Genomic DNA, 21,648 nt, shown 5'->3' on the forward strand with positions numbered 1-21,648 from the left:
ATGGAAAGGTTGGCAGAGAAATAGGTCAAAAACTGACACAGACATCATTTCGCTTCATAAATAAATATAAAATAGTCCCATTTCCGGCAGGAAAAAATTAAAAATACATGCCAAATTTGACCAAAAACGTAGATACCTAGAAAGCTCAAGTTCAAATACCACTGGTCATTTGTATAAAATATCAGAGAATGCATGGTAGTTTAATCATGTCCTTGCTATAAAATTATTTCAGTTTAAGACCGATTCACAGCAGAGTGCACTTACAGAGAGGTTCTATTGTCATCGGATGGTTGATTTGCACACAGAGCAGGGGGTCGTCAGCACACACCAGCCCTTGTTATGGTCTGTCAAATGATCATAGGCTTACTCTTTAGCACCGACAAATTGTTTTTCATTAAAATGCTGGCCTTTGTATGCAGAAATATTTTGCCTGTCAGTGTTGCAGGCAGTCATGTGCACCCATGGCAACCCTGGAACCACACAGGCTCCCCACATTACAAATCTCAATTTAACCCCCTGCATGCAAACACACACTAGGTGCTGAATCTCAAACACGACTTGCTAAAGCTAGTGTTAATAAATATTCATTTTGATCACAGCAGTGCACTCAAGTGTGAATTGACATGTCATCAACACACATTATTGGGGAATGCAAACTCTCTTAACCATAAAAACAGACACTGATATCTGTGTAATAGTATTACATTACTACACACAACTGACAAGTACTGATTGACCGTGTTTGAAGCACGTAGCCAATGGGCCATACAGTAATTGATTTCATTACAGCACAGTGCTGATGTCGGAAAAGAGGATTTCGATTCTAATTCATCACGGGTGCAGCTCAAAATCAAATAGCAAAGACTGTTTTTCCATTTCTTCTAATCGCTTTCTCTTTGTTCTGCAGCTTCCTGGTGGTGTTTGCCATTTCCTTCCAGAAGCAGCAAATCAGCTACAGCCTGCTGATCAATCCCAGCAGCCTTTTCAGCATTCGGCAGGAGACGGGGGAAATCAGTCTGACCAGGACCCTGGATTATGAGAATGACCAGCGCCGCTACCTTCTGATGGTGCGAGCCAGCGAGGAGCCTGGCAGCCTGAGCGCTGCCACAGAGGTTAGTTTAATTAGAGAGCGATTCAGGCCGCAAATACGAGTCACACAAGAGTTTATGCACTCTGGTCAACTGAACCCAAAGCTGAGGTCCACTGTGATGTTTTTTTTTTTTTTTTTTTTTATTATTGCATCTGTCAAACAGGAATTACTGCGGTGAATCAAACTGAAATAAAAAATAAAAATAAAAAAGTCTGCTCTGTTGCTGTGTGGGTTCTCCCACTGGACTTTGAAAAGGCTCTCAGACAGACAAGTTTTCATCTGAATGTTATGTGGCTCTTATCAACTGGCAAGGCTACATTACCATCAATGATCTGAACTCAGTGCTGACCTATTGACATCTCACCGCTTGGCGATAACCACAGAGGAGGAGCAGCAGAGTTTGTGACTGTCTGAAGGAATGCTATGGCTGAGCAGTTTTGAAATGTTAACAACAGAACCGGAGGCCCAAGTGATCTTTTTTTGTTTCCCCGCCGTTTGTTTCACCCTCTTGTTTCTGTGTCTCAATAAACGGTTTTCGTCAAGAGTGTGATCTAGAGATGAACTGCGCAAAAATATAGAGCACGCTTTGAGGCAGAGCTCCAAATCTGAAAACTTCATTCACAAATGAATATTTCTGGATAAACTATTCATGAATTCAGTTTCGTTTTAAATTATTAATTCAAAGGTTTTGTTACTCAATTATCATGTCAGACACTTGCTTCATACGCACAGATTTAGCAGGCAAAAAACTCACTTCTGCTCAGCTGCATGTTGCGGAGCAGGAGATGGAGACCGGGAAAACCTATCCCAGCTATTTCAGGACTATTACTCAGCTGTCACTTCACACTTTACACACAGTGGTGACAGGGAGCTTGTAGGGGTGGAGGGCGGCTAAGGGCCTTTGTCGAAAACACACACAGTGAGACACACACATGCTCAGAACATTTCTATTTTTGACTCGGGAAAATCATGAAGTGGAAGATAAAGGATGTGTTGAACTGGCAACTTGGGGAACTATAAAATGCAATTTAGATTTAGTTTTGGGGTCAGCTTCCTGTATAGAGAATGTTGGAGGGTTTTTTCTTGGATTTGAGCGTTAAGAAAGGGGGTTCATTTTGTATCTTCCTACTCTGATTTTTGTCTGTCTCGTCTCTCCTTCCCTCCTTATCCCATCACGCCGGCGCTAATCAGGTTCAGGTGTTGATAACGGACGAGAATGATTGTGTCCCAGAGTTCCTCCAGTCCATCTACAGTGTGGATGGAGTCCCTGAGACTGTAACCACGGCAACATCGCTGCTGCAGGGTGAGAATCCTCTGACCACATATTTGGCTTCCATCTGTTTCCTTGTGAAGGCGAGATAGAAACTATCCCAAAAGTCACATGAAAACACAAGATGTGTTCTGGAGGAAAACTTAAGCTCCACTTCCAGCCTCAGGTCTCTTTGTTTCTAGACACACAGCGCTTCCATTTTTGCATCACAACCACCGAACAAAACAACCCGCTACAAAGACATCACGCAATTGTTTTGATTTATTATGCTCTGTATGAATAATGACATGTCAATTTATCTTTTACAGCACGAGACAGCCTTATAATTGTTAATTACGAGGCTGAGAGCATATGTTTTACTGTTACCGCTGCTTGTCTTGTAAAAGTGAACTCCAATTAAAAAGATACTGTGTTGAAGGGAGGGTCGAAATGTATTATCTTATGGTTTTTAATCATACACAGTTGTTTGTTCATGAAACTAAAAATTGATTTGCACATTACCGGCTGAAAACAGAATCACTTCTGATTGCACTCTTGAGATTCAAGCGTTAAGATGCTGCACGTTTCAGATCATTTTACAGCATTTAGCTACAGGCGCAGGCAGAAGAGCAAAAGAACAGGATGTGAGAATTCACCACAGTTTCATATATTAACAGGGGCTCACTTGAATGTTCAAGAAAATGTACACCAATTCAAAGGAATGCTCCATCATTCCGCTTGTATTTGCTTTACATTTCACTTTGTTTCTTGTCAAAATGTTCTTGGACCTGTGGGACTCTTCTTCCCCCAGGGGCTACAATAGGTGATATGTGGAAATCTCCGGCTGGGCGATTGTTTCGAGTGCATTCTGACTGAGAAAAATTGAACAAATTTAATCTGAAAACATTGGAATACACAGCCTGGAGTGGTAAAAATTGTTGGCACTGCAGAGCCAGCAGTGGGAGAAAATGGCAACCAATACAAACCAATGCATCAAGAAAAGATGAAGCAACCAGCATGGTAGGGAGAAAAAAAAACCCAGCAGTGGAAGAATCAAAAAGGTAGAGAGAGAGCGGAAACAGGGAATCTTTTGAAAGAGCTGGAAAAGTAAAAGTGAGAAGGCGAGATCTTTTTTCCGCTACAAATAGACGATAGCTGGAACACCATGCAAATGTATGACTTTTCAATTCAAGAAAACCACCCTAATTTAGACTGAGGAGGGGAAAATGTGAACAAAACAGAGAGACTGAGTTAATTTGTTAATCTGGTGGGCTGCTCAGCTAACTAATGAAATGTCAAAGTTTTAAGACAGTGAGGGAGTGAAACCCCTATTACACCGTCTTCCTGCACCTACAGGGCAAAGACATAGATGAATACTTTACAATGAGGCTTTCACTTCAACTTTACCAACTGAGGTTGATGGTAAAAAATAAAAAAATAAAAACTGCAGAGAATTAGTGGCAGGGAAGTTTAAAGGTAATTTACTATCTCAATTCCTTTGACATCTAACGAGTCCGTCACATTGTGTGAGCTAAATGCAAAGAGTGTATGGCAAATTAACAGTCCTGAAATGTATTATAAGACGCCGAGATGGAGAATAAGGCACTGACATGCACAGGCACGCTGCAGGAGCTGATGCTTGACGCAGAGGAAAATAAACACATCAGAAGATGAAACACGAGATTATACAAGTGTTATGAGCTTGAGGGTCGTGTGCGTGAAACAGTGAGCTTAAGTGAAATTCACTCAATGTCTGAGGCTGCAATCTTAGAGAAAATGTCATCTCACATTAGAAACAAATCTATAGTCTTTCTGTGTAATTACCTCAGAAAAAAATCATTTCCACACTCACTCACACATTGTTCATTTCACTCTTTTTGCCATCTTTAAGCTCATTTTGGCAAATGACGGTAATCACTCTGGAAGGGCACAGTTTGTGTTCTAGTAATTGTAGCTGTCAGAGCTCATGATTTATTACATGTTTCGCAAGGCCATAAAGAGATAATGATCTACATAGATGTCAACATATTCATCTGCTCACGCCATCTCATCAGCTCTTTTCCATTAATTGTTAATTGATGGTGCTGCTGTTATGTCTCCTACAGTGTTGGCTACGGATTGCGACTCGGGGTTAAACGCCGAGCTCACCTATTACACCCTGAGCCCGGACTTCAGCATTTCACCCCACGGGACAGTTTTCCCTGCAAGCCGGCTCGACTACGAGAGGCCCAACCATCTGTATGAATTTGTGGTGATGGCGGTGGACAGCGGGGACGAGCCTCACTCCGGCACCACCACGGTCCGGGTGAGGATGGCAAACGTCAACGATGAAGCCCCTGAATTCTCCCAGGCAGTGTGAGTAGCCTTATATTAACAGAACACCTCTCATTACATCGAATTCTCATATTAATGAAAGCCTTTTGTTGATTATTTGCAGTCTTTTGGCATTTTTACCTCACACCAAACTCAGTGGTTTATCATGGCAGTTTTGTAAATATTGTTTCAAAGCTTGGGACTATTTTAAATGAGAATAAAAAGTGCAAGGCTGAGACATAAAAGTGCATTAAGTAAATCAGAGCTATTGCAAGACATATTCAGTGTGTGTGAGTCTCTGTGTGGGTTGAATGTTGCTTCAGACAGAGGCTTAATCATGACCAGAGCTCAGCTGCAAAGATCAATGTTTGTCACCAAAATGGCAAGTTTAAAAAATGCTCCCATTGCTTCCACTGCTTTGTCTCTGATCCACCAGCTGATCACATTTCATTATATCAAAGCTTTGCTCTTTGAGCAGACAAGGAATTGCATCATAGATATATGGGCCGTTACATCACACATCACAGACCTGCTTTCCTTCAGGCTATTCCATCGCAAAAATATTTGATGCTGGGAGTCCTGTCATGAATAGTGGCCAACTTGCGTCAAAACTTGCTGTAGTAAAACTACCAGTGAGATAAATTCAGTGTATTTCCTGCGCCGTGTTAATCACCACCATCTGGCATCGAAACAATCTGTTTCTCATTTCTCACACTTTTTTCAGCGAGTGTGACATCGTTGCTTTCATAACAGGGTCTGCAGGGCTGCTGAAAACGTTCCCTTTTCAATATTTTAGTGAATTCAAGCATCCACACCGCACTCTCTGGGCTTTATTTTTGGCCTTCTCTAAAGGTATCCAACAAACTGACATATGGATGCAATCCAGTGCGTCCCTGACCGCCTTTTTGGCAAAGCTGTATGAGTGGGTGGGCAGCAACTGTCACTGTGGCTCCGCTGCATTTATTCCCCCAAATGAGTAAAGCTGCTTGTCCTGTCAGTCATGTTTCAGTGACCTTCACAGAAGACTGTTGTGGACCTCCGTTACCCGCTCTTGTTGCATTGTCAGGTGTCAGTCTCGGTGGGTGGCTAGACATAGAGCCAAACAAACAGGTGGGCAGAGAGGTGGAGATGTAGGCAAACAAACACAAAACCGAGGATAGGAAAAAAAAACACACTGAAACATGGTTGCAGGGCAAGCAAGTAGAGAATACCAAAAGACATACACGGCAAGCAGTCAGGAGACAGCCAGTCAGATATGCAGATAAACACAGAAGCCTGTTGACAGTCAGACAAATACTCATGCCAGAGCAGCAGACAGATAGTTAGAAATGCAGGCATTTTGCCAAGCGGGGTGTGTTCGGCGCTTCATCAAAACGCAGCTTTCCGAGATGTAGATAAATGCTGCAAGGGAAGAGGACATGTTGTCCAAAAACAGCACAAAGAGGCACTTGGAGGCGGAGCGATGCATTCTGAGTGACGTTTATGAAATGATTCTTCCGTTCAGACTGATTGTAATACTTGGACATGCGAGTGGACAGGCTTCTGCTTCTTGGCATGTCCTCTCAGTGCACATCTGAGTGAGTCATAGAGAGGCTAAAAGTGATTGAAGTGAGGGATGGACAGGCAGAGAGCCCATAGAAATGCAGACAGTCAGGCAGACAGGCTGATGTGCTCTGTGTCTGAGCACGACTTCACAGTTCAGCGAGATGTAGGGAGACGCTTGAGGAGGAAAAAGCAGAGGGAATGTATACGTCTCATCCCACGGAGCTACGGAGAGGTGGCCTCTGAGTCGGGTGACAGATTACAGGTCACTCATGTTGCCACGGAGATTGCCGTGGCTGGCGGAGATGAATCACCCATCAGCGTTCTTCTGTAAACCATCAATCACCTCTGACTTCTCACCACAGACACGGACGCCCCGTCCCTCCGACACACATACCTCCACACTCACATCAGCATTAGGAGACGATACAAGCACAAAATCTCACAGGGGAAGAGTTCTGCTGACGAATCAACTCAAAACTCCGGGAGAACGCCGCCCCCTTTTTACCATCTTCCTCCATCAGCCTTCCTCCTCGCTCACTCCCACATATCACTTTACCTGTCACTCCAATGGCAGCAGCCTTCTTTTTTTTTCTCGTCACCTGCTCCTCTCTCACCTTTTTTCCCCCTCATTTCTCTTCATCCCTGCATCCTCCTAGTCACAGAGTTCATCTCCACCCCATTGTGCTTTGTACCACAGCGGTATATCAGTCTCCCGTGTCTCGCCGGGCATCTTGCTGCCCAGCACCACAGAGCAATCAAATCACTGTTGACATTTTAAAAGGCACTGGATCAAATGGCCCACTGTGGGTTGGGTATGTGGAAGCACCATTTGTTCAATGGCTTCAACATCCCAGTAGACATTATCATTTGTCTCCAGTCTGGCTAGCTAAGAGGACGGGTTAAATCATAGTGACAGGTAAAAGCCACAACCATAAGTCTAATCAGCTTGGTGATGCTTCGGACTGTGTAAATGATTCATACCGGCCGTCTGTGTGTCTTTCCATCATTAAATTTCTCACTTTCTTGCACTTAAACTTCCTCTTTGCAGGTATCGAACCTTTGTGTCTGAGGACGCAGGGCCAAACACCCTCGTCGCCACAGTTCTGGCCAAAGATCCAGATGGCGATGGTATAATCTACTCCATAACAGCTGGAAACGAGGAAGGAAACTTCGTCATTGACAGCCAGAAAGGTGATATTTCCTGATTTCCCGGCCGGGCGTCACATTTGCGGCTCCAACTCTAATTGACAGGCTTTCCGTCAAATCACACGTTCAATTTTTTCTCTAATATATTCTCGCTATAGTGGTGTGAAATGAACACCCTCGATTTTCAAAGTCATTGCGGAAGGATATTGAAAGGTGATATTAAAAGCTGTAATTTCTATACAAGTGCTGCTCTTTCTATTATTGGGGTCATAAATATAATCTATAACATTATTTAGGGAAATTTCCACACTTGCTTCTTCTTTTTTGCAGATGAAAAAGAGGAATATTCCACGTTTTTCTCAGCTCTCCAGCTTTGGTGACTGTAGTTTATCTTTTTTTATTTACCCTTTGATCCGAAACCAGTGGCAATCGCTGTGACATTTGTCACCCAACCCTTTCAATTCAATTTCACAACAACTGCTCTATCATAGCTCACCATCTTCAGGCTGTGCTCCGCCAGCTCCTCATTCTTTTGTGTCATCGTTTTTATATTCCTTTCCACCCTTTTCTGTGTATCCTCAGAGCAAGAAAATGCTAAGGCTGATATCTTTTGGGTGTAGGGAAATCGCTATATGCTTCCCACTTACTGTATATACAAAGAGTGCTGGCTCATTGAATATCTGGTAGAGCCGGTGTCGCATTTGTAAACAAGGTTGGCATTTAAAGAGAGAGAATTACCGTGTACATCCCACACCTCACTTATTTTAATGTAGCTGTGCAGCGATGTCAATGTCACGCATTGTCATTAGGAGCTCGGACCCTTCTCTTCTCTGCCGGCAGCAGGAATCACAAGTAATATCGGAGAGAGGAAAGTCAGCCGCTTGCATCTGTGTGTATCAGCATGCTGGTTTGTCTTTAATCAAGAGCGCTGAAAGAGATGAATAGAAACACAACACGAGAGTAAAAAAAAAAAACCTCCCCATGCTCCCACTTCAATAGGTTTCCCCCCCACATCACAGGCTGCTTGCTTGTCCTGCAACCTCTGATGTTTTTGTATTTCTGTTGACAAGAAAGATGTTGACTCAGATGCTCTTTCCTTTTATCCCACCTTTTATCTTGACTGTTACATGAAAGCAGACAAAGGAAGCGAGGGGAACAGCTAATAGGCATCTGCTGAGCCTAGTTAACTTCTAACCAGAGTCACTTTACCACTTTATGTTTTCGCTCAAGTGCCTGAGCTGGATGGGCATCTTTAGAGGAAAGCATGCAATTATTAGATTAGAAAATGTGACAAAATCACCACTGTGAAATTGGTTTTTGGATTTAGTCTGCATATCAGATTTTTACCTTTCTGCGGACTTCAGAGGTGAATTTCCACCACTCGCTATCTCGCTCCCCATTTCTAGAACAACAGCATGCAATATGCATTTTCCCCTGTGTTTTTTTATTGATAGCGCATCCCTCACTATATGAGGCCACAGTGGCAATAACATCCTGCTTAATGACTAATGGAATAGTTGTACGTGCTCTGTTAGGATGGACCATATTTTATAATGTGTAATTTAATGGGTCTGTGCTCTTTGTAGGGTTGATTCGTCTCCGCTCCACTCCCCTGCCCAAGCTTCAAGGCTTAGAGTACGTCCTGAATGTAACGGCCACAGACGACAATGCATCAGGCGGTCCGCACCCTCTGTCCTCCACCGCCAGGGTCATCGTTGGGGTCGACGATGTCAACAACAACAAGCCGGTGTTTGAGGAGGTGAGGAAAACTCTTGGTTGTTTAATCTGTGCAAAAAGCGCAGAAATTCAAATTCACCACTTCACGGGGGGTTACCGGTTTCGACAGGTGGACCAGTGGCCATGCAAGAACATCTACTGGTAGATTTTGTCAGAGGGGTGTAATATGATGTGAAATAAATGGGTTGGCAAGGTATGTTGAGCCTAAAGACAGAGTTTTCAATGTTACAAAGAAGGCTATCTTTTAACCTGCTAACCTGATTTAAGCATTTTCTTTTTACCAGTTCTTGTCCTGATGATATTCTCTATGAACGATACAGATTCTAAGATGAGGGAATATTTAATCTGCCAACTTGTTGAGTCATACGTAGGTAATGCGACTGAGCGAAACTGTATAAGATCTACTTTATTCATCCCAGAGGAAATTATTTTTGCCAGAGTACAATAAACAAAGGTTAGTGGAATATACACAATTACACAGAGGTTAGTAGTAAATATAATATATATAATAGGCAAACTGTGTTGCGTTGCCATGGGAACCTACATGCATTCATGTAATGATGCAGATAAGACGTAAAATGAGATGTGATCGCTCTCAATCAGCAATATCTGGAGTGGTTCCTGATGAAGCTAACCTTCAAAAATATAAATTAAATACTATTCAATCTCTGTTTGTTAGACAACTGATTCTCCTTGAGTGGAAGTATGAAGCACCGCCTACCCACGCTCATTGTATGACTGATCTTATGGAGTTTTTGCAACTAGAGAGAAGTTAGATGAAAGCTGACGGGGTCTACTGATAAATTTTACTAATATTTAAAGCCTGACAGACGTTCATCACACACATCAAGAAGTGTCAAACATTAGAACTATTGACTAATCTGTTGGTATTCGTCACAGAGAATATTCAGTCAATAGCATTAATTTCACTTTGATGTGAAGTCACTTCCACGTGTCCTTTGTTATGGGACAATATCAGACCTAAATGCATTTGTAAAGTATCATGTTTAACTGAAATAAGTTACAAGTTTAAAGTGCAGCTGTCATGTTAGAACTACATAGCTGCACTGAGTGGTAATATAAATATATTAAGGTACACAACTGTTTAACTGTGTTCTACTGTCATGCTTGTCTTATAAAATTTTTTGTAACATTTTTTGCTTTTCACCCTCATGTTGTCCTGCGGGTCAAATTTACCCATTTTAAAGTTTGAAAATGTGGAGAAAAAAAATATTTTCACAGTGAAACTTCTGATGTCCACATTTTCAACATTTTTGGGAAATTTTTGGTGGAAAAAAAGAAATGCTAAAAAAAATGTTTCTTAAGAACATTCACAAAAAAAATCAACCACTATTAATAATCACTGTTATTGATACAAATTATTTCTGCTTGGGGTTTTAGGTTTTGTCAAGCCAGCTAACTCAAAAAGAGCCTGGCTATGTCAAACTGGCTTCATAGTACCCTCAGATTGACTGTTTCTACCTATTTACCTATTTTTAATCTTAATGCTAAGCTAAGCTAGCCAACTTGGTGTTCTAGCTACATTATACTGATCTTTCCATTATCAGCCGCAAAGTGTTCCTTAGAAACATTCCTTCTTTTTCTGTTGTTGGTGCCAACCTGAGCCTTTCTTATTACCTGCTGGTCAGTTGGTTTACCACACTCACAGAATGGGCTCAGTGCCGTTATTTTTTTTCTCCTCCTTCAGTCACTTTCACTTCAGCTACTCCTCTTTCCATCCCTCCTTCCTTGCTCTCGTCATCTCACTCTCCTGCTCTCTTATTTTTCAGCCGTGGCGTTCTCATTTCTCCGGCCTCCGTCTCTCCTCGCTGTTTTCCCATGAGTTCCGATTAGCCTGCACACCCTCTCTATCTTTAGGCACTCCATTGGGATTTCAATTAATTTATGAAAAAAGTGCTATATCATCACAATATACTATACCTGTTTAATTAACTTCCTCTTTAATTAGGAATGACTTGAACTTCAGCAGGAGACGTACTTATGCGGAGCTGGACCTCCCGAGGTCTTTCAGGCGGGCTCGAACTCTTGGCAACTTGATGTATTTAAATACCAAGTTACGTCTCAGACCCACCAGGGCCAACATGACCTTATGTTTTACATTATGTGGTTTTTATGAACAGCTACCTACAGGCTATGCAGTTTGTGCCATCATGTGCCATAAACTCGTATGTATCACTTCCACACATCCACCTCCTTCCCCTCTGTTTCACTCTCGCTCCTCCTTGCCAGTTGTTTTTTCATGGCCATTCTGTTACGTTGCAGGCATTTCTATCTGATTACAAAAAAAAAAGGGAAAAAAGAAAAAAAGAAAGACTCCAGAGAGCTGCTCTTTATATGGGGCATAGGTTCATTAGTGGAAATGGATTAAATTCTTTGCTAAGACAAAGCTGTTCGCTGTTCTGGCTCTTCAAAAGAAATCAAGTGTTTTTATTTTCATAGATGTGGGTTGCTGTATCTATAGCTGCTATACTGTGTTTCGTGCACAATACCTCCCTGCGAAGTGTGTAGTGACCTTCTGCTTAATGAGTTTATTTTCTTTGATCCCTGTGTTCTCATTTATGCAACATATTCTGACAATATATTCCCCATATATAAGAATTCTTTGTTGTATTTGTCTCTTCTTCTTTGTCTCTCTCTCTCTCTCTTGCTTTCTAAGTGCCAGCAATATCGTGAGCAGGCTTCAGTGCTGGAGAACCAGCCAACGGGGACTTTTGTGTTGCAAGTGCATGCTGTGGATGCAGATGAGGGAGCAAATGGAAAAGTCAAATATGGCTTAATGCACAGAGACAGCGCCATGCCTGCCTTCAGAATCCATCCAGACACAGGTAGAGCAGTCACGGAGTCTGGGGTAAAATAGGTCTCAATTAAACGTGGAGCACAGGGTATCATGTAGATAGGAAGAGCAGTATTTTAATGGTAATTGACATAATCATTTGAGCTCAAGTGCGATCTCAGAGGAAGGGATTCATACCGAGTTGAGATAAAAATGTTCACATTATTAAAAAAAGAGCTCTTCTCAAGAGTGGTAGTCCATTGCCAAAAGCTGTGTACGGATTAACATTTTATTGAATCTGGACAGGATCGGTGTCACTCTTCAGTATCTGAAAGTTATTAAACACAATGAAGGCAGGGAAGAGCTGGATCTGACCTCCCCAGGGCCCAAAGTTAAAGTCTGTTAAGGGCCCTTCTACCTGACGCTATCAGCCGCATCGTGCTCATTCAGACAGCTTCGGTTTTTACACATTTTCAAATATAAAACACTATTTATAGTATGGCTCGGCTGAATAATTGATGGGTATTATTTGCAGAGAAATGTAAATCCATATTACCCAGAATGTCCAGCTGATCAACAATGCACATTCAATATTCAGTCATTATGAACCGACTGCTTTCTGTCTTGCATTAGCCCGTAGTTGTATCTAAACCTTGACTGAGGCGAGAAAATCATTCTCTTATTTTAAATTCTTTACAACCTCATATTGTGCAATTTTGACTGGTCCCCACACAGGTAGCTGCAGCTATTAAACACAAGCTTCCTTTTCCTGCATGCACATCTGAATGCATATATTCACATGCAAACATGGTTATGTTTTCCAAGCTGCTGCCCGTTGGCATGCATCAAATGTAATGAATTGCTGTATTTCACTCTCATTTATGTCAGGCACTAAGTCACAGAATACAGCCCTGAGCACGGGAAGCACTGCCGAGCTAGGTTAGCAAGACAGACAGACTAGAGGGAAATGCTCTGCAAGCCAGCACAGCAGCTTAATGGTACTGGTATTTGCTGACTTGGAGAGGAAGAAGTTCACCTGATTGCTATTTCTGTAATTCACTCACGTAGGTTCTTTTTTTCTTTTCATGACCGTAAGGATAGTTTCCGTTCATCCTCTCATCCAAGCTGTAAACAATGACACCCACTTTAGCACAAAGGGGCCCTTGCATAATCTGCAGGGCCCTACGCAAGTTGCGTAGCAAGCGTATAGCACCGCCTGACTCTGAGTGAAAAGCGAATAAAGAAGCTGTTCCGAAGTCCTAACACGCAGTTATCCTGCCAGTCATTTTCTTTCAGGCTTGTGTTCCATCTTCTTCATCTCAAGATTTAATAACAAAGTCACTGTACTTGAAAGGAATGCTAAACTTACTCAGAGTAAATTTATAATTGTTTACTTGTTTTCTCGATTTATGAATTGATGGATGGCTGGATGGATTCAGATGGATGAATTGGAGAACTGCTCAGTGGATGTATAAATGTTTTATACACACACACACACACACACATATATACACACACATATATACATGTATATGTATGTGTATATATATATATATATATATATGTATATATATGTATATATATATATATATATATATATATATATATATATATATATATATATATACATATATATATATATATATGTATATATATATACATATATATGCATTCTTGTGTGGATGTTTGCCGTGGCGTTTGGTGAATGGGTCTGATTATCGCTCTGTATTTACAGGAGAGATCGTGACAGCCAGGCAGTTCGACAGGGAGCGGCAGAGAGAATATTCTATAACAGTAACGGCCACTGATTGGGCAGAAGAGCCACTCATTGGCATCTGTCAGCTCACCGTCCAAATACTGGACCAGAATGATAACAGCCCCAAGTTTGAGAATTTGCGCTACGAGTGTAAGTGTTGGCTAAATATTACATACGTTGGCATCCAAATGAAACATTAATAGCATCACCGAAGAAGGGGCACAACTGGGACCCTTAAAAATGCAGAAGTAGAAATGCTCATAGAAGGGTTATTTGCACTTCATTTACTTAAATATACTAAGTATAGTGCTTTAAATATGCCAGTAGATTGGGTTTTATTTAGAGAAAAAGGAAATAACATTAATCCCCCTGCCTAATGAATTGTATCTGTGTAAAAAAAGACCTTGGTGCTGCTGGTGGTAAGAACCCAAATTATTTTTGCATATTAAACAATGTCCATAACCCCTGTGATGCTTGACTTTTACCTTCTTTGCCCTCAGCGAGTTGTATATCTGTTATCTCTGACTGCTTTCATTTCTACCCTCTGCAGACTTTCTGAGAGAAGACACTTTGGTCGGCACAAGCTTTCTACGCGTGGCAGCTCACGACGACGACTTCGGCACTAATGCAGCTATCACTTACTCCATGTCCCTGGAGCAGCCCGAGTACCTGCAGGTCAACCCTGTCACCGGATGGGTCTACGTTAACCAGCCCATATCACAGGTTCTCCGCAGTTATTTCCAGGCTGTCTGTCAGCCAGCACACATACACACACACACACACACACACACACACACACACACACACACACACACACACAAGAGTGGTACTACATGGTTTCCTGTGGGTCTAAGTCAACAAAGTTAATGAATGAGCCACCTCAAAGTGCCTCTGTCTGCTACCAATCTGGGGCATGTCTACTCCCCAAGATGCCACAATGTGGAAAGACCACAGAGAAAGAAAATGCAGTGAGACTAATTCTGGCTAAACAAATTATTTAAAATACATTTGGAGAGCTAGAGAGTTCTGAGGTCAGGTTTCACTACTGCCATCCTGCATTCCAAAACATTACTCCTTTAAAGTAGCACAAAATTCCACTAACCGGTAATACCTGTTGACACAGGCTGTTGTAATGGATGGCACGTATTCTGTAGCAGCTAATTATCACACACAGCAACTCTTTTGTCCATTGTAAATACTCTGGCTTTGATATATTGGATTTTAGACTTTTTCTTCATCATCATCTATCACCTGAGACTTTGATAAGGAGACTGACAGTGTGCAGAAACATAAGAAGAATCTTGTATTTTGAAGCTACTACCTGAAACACCTTGGAAGATTATGCATGCAAAGCCGAGTTCAATACTAACAATTTCTCAAAAACTAAAACACTAAGTCATACATTTTGGAAAATTGCTTTTTTTTAAAAAAAAAAAAAAAAAAAAAAAAAATCATTACGAGTCTTTTTAAAATGTAAATTATTTTTGCTATATAAATGATTACGTTGAACATGGAAACAACCTATGAATGTTTGCACTTCACTTGCTGATGTTTGTGGTGTAACCAATGTACTTTAAGTGATTTACTATGTCAGGGTGTCAGTTATGTAACGCAATTTGTTTACATTTTTCATTGGTATGTTTTCGACCCATCAGCACTCTTCATCCTGTTTTTTCCTTTTCATTTATTAAAAAAGGAGCCGTTCCCTGGTTGGAAACTTGCTATAGCACTATAGGGCTGTTTATTATTTAGCACACTTTTTAGCACATTGATGTTTAAAGTCTCTGGCAATTTTGCCGCTGACTTTATGCAAAATTAAACGCGTTAAGGCCAAAACCTCGCCGAACAAAGCTGTTGCATATTTTAGAGTGGTTTCAGAAGCGGTTTGAATCATCCCACAATCTCGGTGCCTTAACTAAGATTATAAAAGCACTTCATTAAATGTTAAATGTCTCAGCTGGTCTGAGACACTTTCTATTTAGACTTTCTCATTATAGTTTCTGATTACAGTGAACAAGTATCAAGGACAAATTTTCACACCACACTTCACAGTAACGTGTGCAGCGCAGTTCCCAGATGACTTGCAGGATTTCAGTGGAATATGGAGGAGACAGGTCATTGAACAACCGCAGACATCCTTACACCAAAGACACCGCAGGCAGAGCCAGCCACACGTAGTGCCAAAACACTGTACAGTGCAGCTATGCAGAGAATAAAGTGGAGAAGATGGAAAAGGTTGCTGCGACTGTACCCAGAACATTTCATGGATATGTTCTGGTTGAGGTCTGACACTATTACAGAAAATGTCATTTTAACCCTGGTTGGCAGTCAGTTAGACCTTCATTTACTGTTAAAAAAAAAAAAAAAAAAAAAAAAAGCAGCAGCTGCTGGCTCAACATTAGACATCACAGATTACAATCTCTGTTCTCTGGTTTCAAGCTTTTGAAAGGAGTTGTACTCATAAAATGCTAATTGGATTGTCCAAGGAATGGAAAATGAAATTTTGAAGTCAAGTGAGATACCTTTTTATCTGGCTACCGCAGCACAATAATAGAGTTGTTTGGCCACGATTTGCACTGATAGAACAATGCAGCTGATGGGTGAAATCTTAGAACTGAACAATTGAGATCATATTTGAGCAATTTTTTACTCAAAGTGGTATAAAATGCAGGTTAGTGGTTAGAATGAAGTGAAATTAGATTGTGCAGGCCAAAAAATGTTCTTTAGAGGACTTTAAAGGTATTTTTCTACACTTTGGTGTGAATGTGATGTTGATGTTACACATTTTCTAATTAAGGACTCAAACAGTCTAATGATCTCTTAAAGAAATGTTCACTAGTTTTCCCTGCAGAGTCCACTTTGATACAGTCTCTTATTTCCTCGTAATTCAATTAAAGCAAAACCAAAAGAGGTTTTGTGCAATCGGAATTACAGCTCAGTTCTATTTTTTGTCCGCTGATATTGATGCTTTTGTTGTTTTTAGCCTAATTAAATTTCCTTAAGGGAGTTCATACAACATATTTAGGCCAAAATGATCACAAGCTGATCACTGCTTGGTCTGTTATACATCTCCTCACATAACAAAAAGGTCTTTTTAGCTCCAAACATTTAGTCACTACTGCTATCTGCCATCACTGGCCAGTTTCCACCAAGCCAAACCTACAGTGCCAGCTAAAAACACCACCATATGCTGCTCAGATTTAAATAAATAAATAAATAAGATGCATGGATTCATTTGTTAAGAATGATTATTTCCTTGCTACAACAAGCATTTGAATTTGAATATATTCTATAATGTACACTTCCAGTGAGTTGACTTTTGTCAGAGAGAATACTTTATGCATTTATCAACGCAGGGGCTGGCTATCATCAATTTGTTCATTCACAGTGCCAATACCAGCTTTGGTGCAGATAAAAAACTGTCTTTAATACCTTTAGTCTGAGTTTTCTGCAGAACCTTTAAGCAAAAATGACAAACTTCTAAAATATAACAGAAATTTAGACTAGAAAATATCTGACTAAAAAGTAAGCAAACAACAAATCTGACCAACTTCTAAAAAGCTGCATTATACTAATCCACATTGTAAAGCTTTTTGTTGAACCTAAAGGTACATTAAAACACTATTTACTATTATTGCCATCATTAAGAAATGCGCTAAATAGAATTTGTTCACATTTGAGAGGAAGTAACCATCAAATGTTGGGCATTTTAGCTTGAAAAATTCCCATGAAGTGACCCCACTATCACTCAGCTGATCATTTCATCTCGTAACACTGTAATAATTTAACTGAAATGCCACCTTTGACCACAGAGGACCTACATCACACGGGACATCATAGCAACTGATGGGGGAAATCGAAGCACGTCCGTGGAGCTGGCGGTCACCATCACCAACGTGAAGAACCAGCCGCCACAGTGGGAAAAAGACAGCTACAATGTCGTCATCCCTGAGAACACTGCCAGAGACACCCCCATAGTGGTACGTGTGCATGTAACTTGTTACGCCATATGAGGTGACTGATTGTTTGCATTCTTGTTCCCCTGTATTAGGGCACAATCCAAGCACCATCTACACACTGTGTTCTCTTTGTGCTGAAATTACACCTTTGAGATTTCTGAATAATCTGTAAATGTGTTGTGGTTCGATGCTGCTGGAGAAAGCTGACATTGAATCACATTTGCTAAGCAAGTTTCATGAGTCAAGGCTCTTTAAATCCAATGACTGCCTCCTTTGATGCGAGAAAATATATAGCTGTCAGTCCAGGGAGTGCAAAAATCCCCTTTTTGCAAGGCCTTCACACAGGGATACACTTTTAGATAAGAGGTTATTTCAGGGCTCGGATAACAGGTCGGATTTTTACCCCTCTATAAATCTTACTCAGATAATCAACCACTGCTATATGTAATCTAAATATGATATAACCCGTGTTTTTGTCAGGCTACAAACCCCAAACGCAGTCTGACCTAGTTTTTATGCAGCCCGTCATATGAGAATAAATATTACCTGACCTACCTCAAAGACGGGAACAGTTTGGCCTTTTGGAAAAAAATATGCTTATTCGCTCTCTTCACTTGGATGAGAAGATTGATACAATTCTCATGTCTGGGTGTTAATTATGGAGCTGTAGCTTGCAGCACATTAGCTTAGCTCAGCAAAATCACTGTAAAACAGCTAACCTGGCTCTGTCCAAAGTTTTTAAAAAAAAGTGCCTAACAGCAGTCCTATAGTGCACTAATTAAGACGTTGTATCTCTTTTTTTTTTTTTTTGCCAGACTAACTGCTTCCCTCTGTTACCGGTCTTTATGCTAAGCTAAGCTAATCGCCTCCCTGCTCTAGCTCACACAAGAGTGGTATTGTCTAACTCCTGGCAAGAAAAGCGAACAAGCACATTTCCTAAAATTTTAAAACTTCTCCTTTAGTCAGAATAATAATAATAATTGTTGGGGGAGCTCAGAGCAGTTTAGCAGGAAGCTACAGCCAAGAAACGATTAGTACAGCTAGCATAAAGACCAGAAGTGGAAGGAAACATCTTCTCTAGGTCTGTACAAAACTAATAAGATACGCCTACTAGCACCTCTAAAGCTCCCTAATTAACAGGTTGTAATTTATTTCTTTGATATATACAGAAATTTTAACAAGCTAGCTGGGGTTTTATGGGTAGTTAAATGCTTTAATTATTTCTTGGCTGGACTCGCTGACCTCATGAATCTTGTTGCTACTGTGAACCAGTGGGGTGTTAATGGACAGCCATAAGAGTGGTATCGATTTTCTCTGCAAGAAATCAAATATTTTCCAAAATGTTGAACTAATTTTTTAAAGCAAGGGCATATACCATCATGTGAGTTGAATCAATCTCCTTGCCTTTTTTTCTGCAAAAGCATTCTGTCCATTTGCTCCGCTCAGACGTGTCATCTCCTCTGTGATTTAAACGCGGCCTGACATCCAGGCTTTCCCAGCCAAGAAAAATCACAATCTGACTTCTCATCCCATTCAGACAATCAAGGCGACCTCTCAGCTGGGTGACCCAAGGGTGACCTACAATCTGGAGGATGGGATGGTCCCTGAAACTAACATGCCGGTTCGTTTCTACCTCTCCCCCAACCGGGAGGACAGCTCTGCATCCATTCTGGTGTCCGAGCCGCTGGACTACGAGACAACCCCCTATTTTTCTCTCCGTGTTCGTGCACAGAATGTGGCCGCGGTGCCTCTTGCAGCTTTCACAAGAGTTTATGTGAATATTACAGGTATAATTTGTACTTTTGAACTTTGAAATTAGTACATTTTATCAGTCAATTAGCAGGCCTTGTTAAGATTCTTCAGCTGTATGGTTAGATTTAATTTAATTAGTCAGTTTTCATTTTTTACTACATTTATAAATAGCATATAAGTACCTGTCATGAGTCCTTAAGTTGAAAAGGCAATGAAATACATATTAATTTCCAAGATGGTATTTATTTTCCACTTGCAAGAGTTAAGCATATATGTATATGAATATATACATGTATTTATTGAATTATTGAATTAACACATTTATTCTTTTGAGGCTTTCTTTATACCTGTCATTTTGCTTTTGCAATGTATTTTGAGCACAAAACTGATTTGTGTCAGGTTTGATGACCACATCACCTCTGCACAAAGACTCAGTCATTCTGCCAATTATCTCTTAGCTCTTATGTACAATGTTGAGTTCATGGGCAGGTGAAAAAATTAGCAGCTACAGTAAACAGTGATATGCTCATGTTTTTTCCCCAAGCTCTTAAATCTTTAATGTGTGCTGTGATAGAAGCTGCATTTTTGGATGCTAGAGAATTTAAATCTCTCCTCTCTCCTAGATGTCAACGACAATGTGCCATTTTTCACATCCTCCATCTACGAGGCCTCGGTAACAGAAGGAGCCCAGATAGGAACTTCAGTTCTCCAAGTGTCTGCACATGACAAAGACCTTGGTCTTAATGGAGAGGTTTGTTATGATTTATTTGTGTTTATATTATGGTGGTACGAGAAGAAAAGAGATTTAACAGAAGTCTGTTCGACCATATCTACAGACTGATGTTTCCTTGCTAAACCATCCATAGCACGCTACAGTCCCTCCAGAGTGGAAGCTTATGTTCCACTGTTGTCAAAGTATTGTTGAGGTAGTGTTGAGAACTGTGAGCTGTCTGACTGATTGTGACAACAGTGTTGGGACACTACATCGACTTGGTTTTGCCTCTAATGAGCAGGCAGACTCCGGGGATATGATTGGGGCCTGTTTGACATTTCCAGCCTCAAAGCCATTAATTTCTGCCTTTTCTGTAGGTTATTGCTGTAGCTTAATTTTTTTAATTCCCTGTGCTCTACAGATCACTTACTCTTTGCTGAGCGACAGCAGTGGTGACCACCATCTGTTTCGTATAGACCCCGAATATGGGATTATCTACACAGAAGCTGTGTTTGACCGTGAGGCACGTAGCTCCTACTTGCTGGAAGTTCAGTCGGCAGATGGCCAAGAGTCAGCGCGACCTGGAAAGAACAAGCAACCCAACACAGGTTAGCTATTATGAGGATGGATGGATGAATAAGGATTTTTTTTTTTAAATCAGTCTTATACTCCTTCAGAATTTATGGAATAGTTGAGTATTTTGAAAAACACTAAATCTGAAGTAGTCTCGCAAAACAAGCTGCACTTCATCATCATTCTGCTATTGTGGAAAAGGTTTTTTTTTGCTTGTTTGTATTTTATTAAACCGATCACAGTCGTATCAGGCAGAGCTAAGCCAAAGATGCAGCAGAGGTGTACAACAAAATAGTAATGGGGGGGAGTTGTTTTGGTGGCTATGGTAAGACACAATCCAAAGCCTCTGCAAAACTTGAAATTTTAAGTGTGGTCGGTTATTGCTAGGAGGTGGTTGTTAATGCCCATAATAAAGGAGATTTTGCAAAATGTATGAAGCAGAAAAAGTGGAATGTGGAACGGAATGGAGCGGGGAGCCTGCCGCCGCTGCAGGAAAAAAATCCTAGAGGAAACACACTGAACTGTGTTGGAAGACATATCCCGTGGTCATGGAGAGGATGTTAATCTGTCTCAGAAGGGTCAAATTATTGGCCTGCATCAAGCAAAGAAAACAATTACGGAGATTTCTGAAACTACTAAAATTGGGTTAGGAATCATCCAATGCATTATTAAAATCTGAAGAATAGTGGTGAACCATTGTCTTCGAGTAACAAATGTGGTTGGTCATGTGGTCTGATGAGTCCAGATTTACCCTGTTCCAAAGTGATGGGGGCATCAGGGTAAGAAGAGAGGCGGATGAAGTGATGCACTCATCATGGCTAGTGCCTACCAGCCTGTGGGGGTTAGAGTTATGATCTGGGGTTGGTCAGGTTCAGCAACATTATGTTCCCAAAGAATGAGGTCAGCTGACTACCTGAATGTACTGATTGACCAGGTCTTTCCATCAATGGAGTTATTCTTCCCTGATGGCACGGACACGTTCCAAGATGACGTTGCCAGGATTCATGGGGCTCACATTATGA

General features: G+C 41.0%; 1 protein-coding gene across 1 annotated transcript in view; it reads left to right on the top strand.

Annotated features, from left to right (window-relative positions):
• Positions 1 to 21,648, top strand: part of si:ch211-186j3.6 (neural-cadherin) — a 96,132-nt gene that overhangs the window by 40,660 nt on the left and 33,824 nt on the right. The window contains exons 4-15 of the mRNA XM_023299979.3: positions 908 to 1,112; positions 2,282 to 2,393; positions 4,445 to 4,694; positions 7,246 to 7,388; positions 8,930 to 9,102; positions 11,758 to 11,926; positions 13,610 to 13,780; positions 14,181 to 14,353; positions 17,443 to 17,610; positions 19,127 to 19,376; positions 19,965 to 20,092; positions 20,475 to 20,661. Of these exons, the coding sequence (XP_023155747.2) occupies positions 908 to 1,112; positions 2,282 to 2,393; positions 4,445 to 4,694; positions 7,246 to 7,388; positions 8,930 to 9,102; positions 11,758 to 11,926; positions 13,610 to 13,780; positions 14,181 to 14,353; positions 17,443 to 17,610; positions 19,127 to 19,376; positions 19,965 to 20,092; positions 20,475 to 20,661 (2,129 nt within the window). The remainder of the gene's footprint in view (positions 1 to 907; positions 1,113 to 2,281; positions 2,394 to 4,444; positions 4,695 to 7,245; positions 7,389 to 8,929; positions 9,103 to 11,757; positions 11,927 to 13,609; positions 13,781 to 14,180; positions 14,354 to 17,442; positions 17,611 to 19,126; positions 19,377 to 19,964; positions 20,093 to 20,474; positions 20,662 to 21,648) is intronic.

The sequence above is a fragment of the Amphiprion ocellaris genome, chromosome 3 (assembly GCF_022539595.1).
Source record: "Amphiprion ocellaris isolate individual 3 ecotype Okinawa chromosome 3, ASM2253959v1, whole genome shotgun sequence".
Classification (NCBI taxonomy): Eukaryota; Metazoa; Chordata; class Actinopteri; family Pomacentridae; genus Amphiprion; species Amphiprion ocellaris.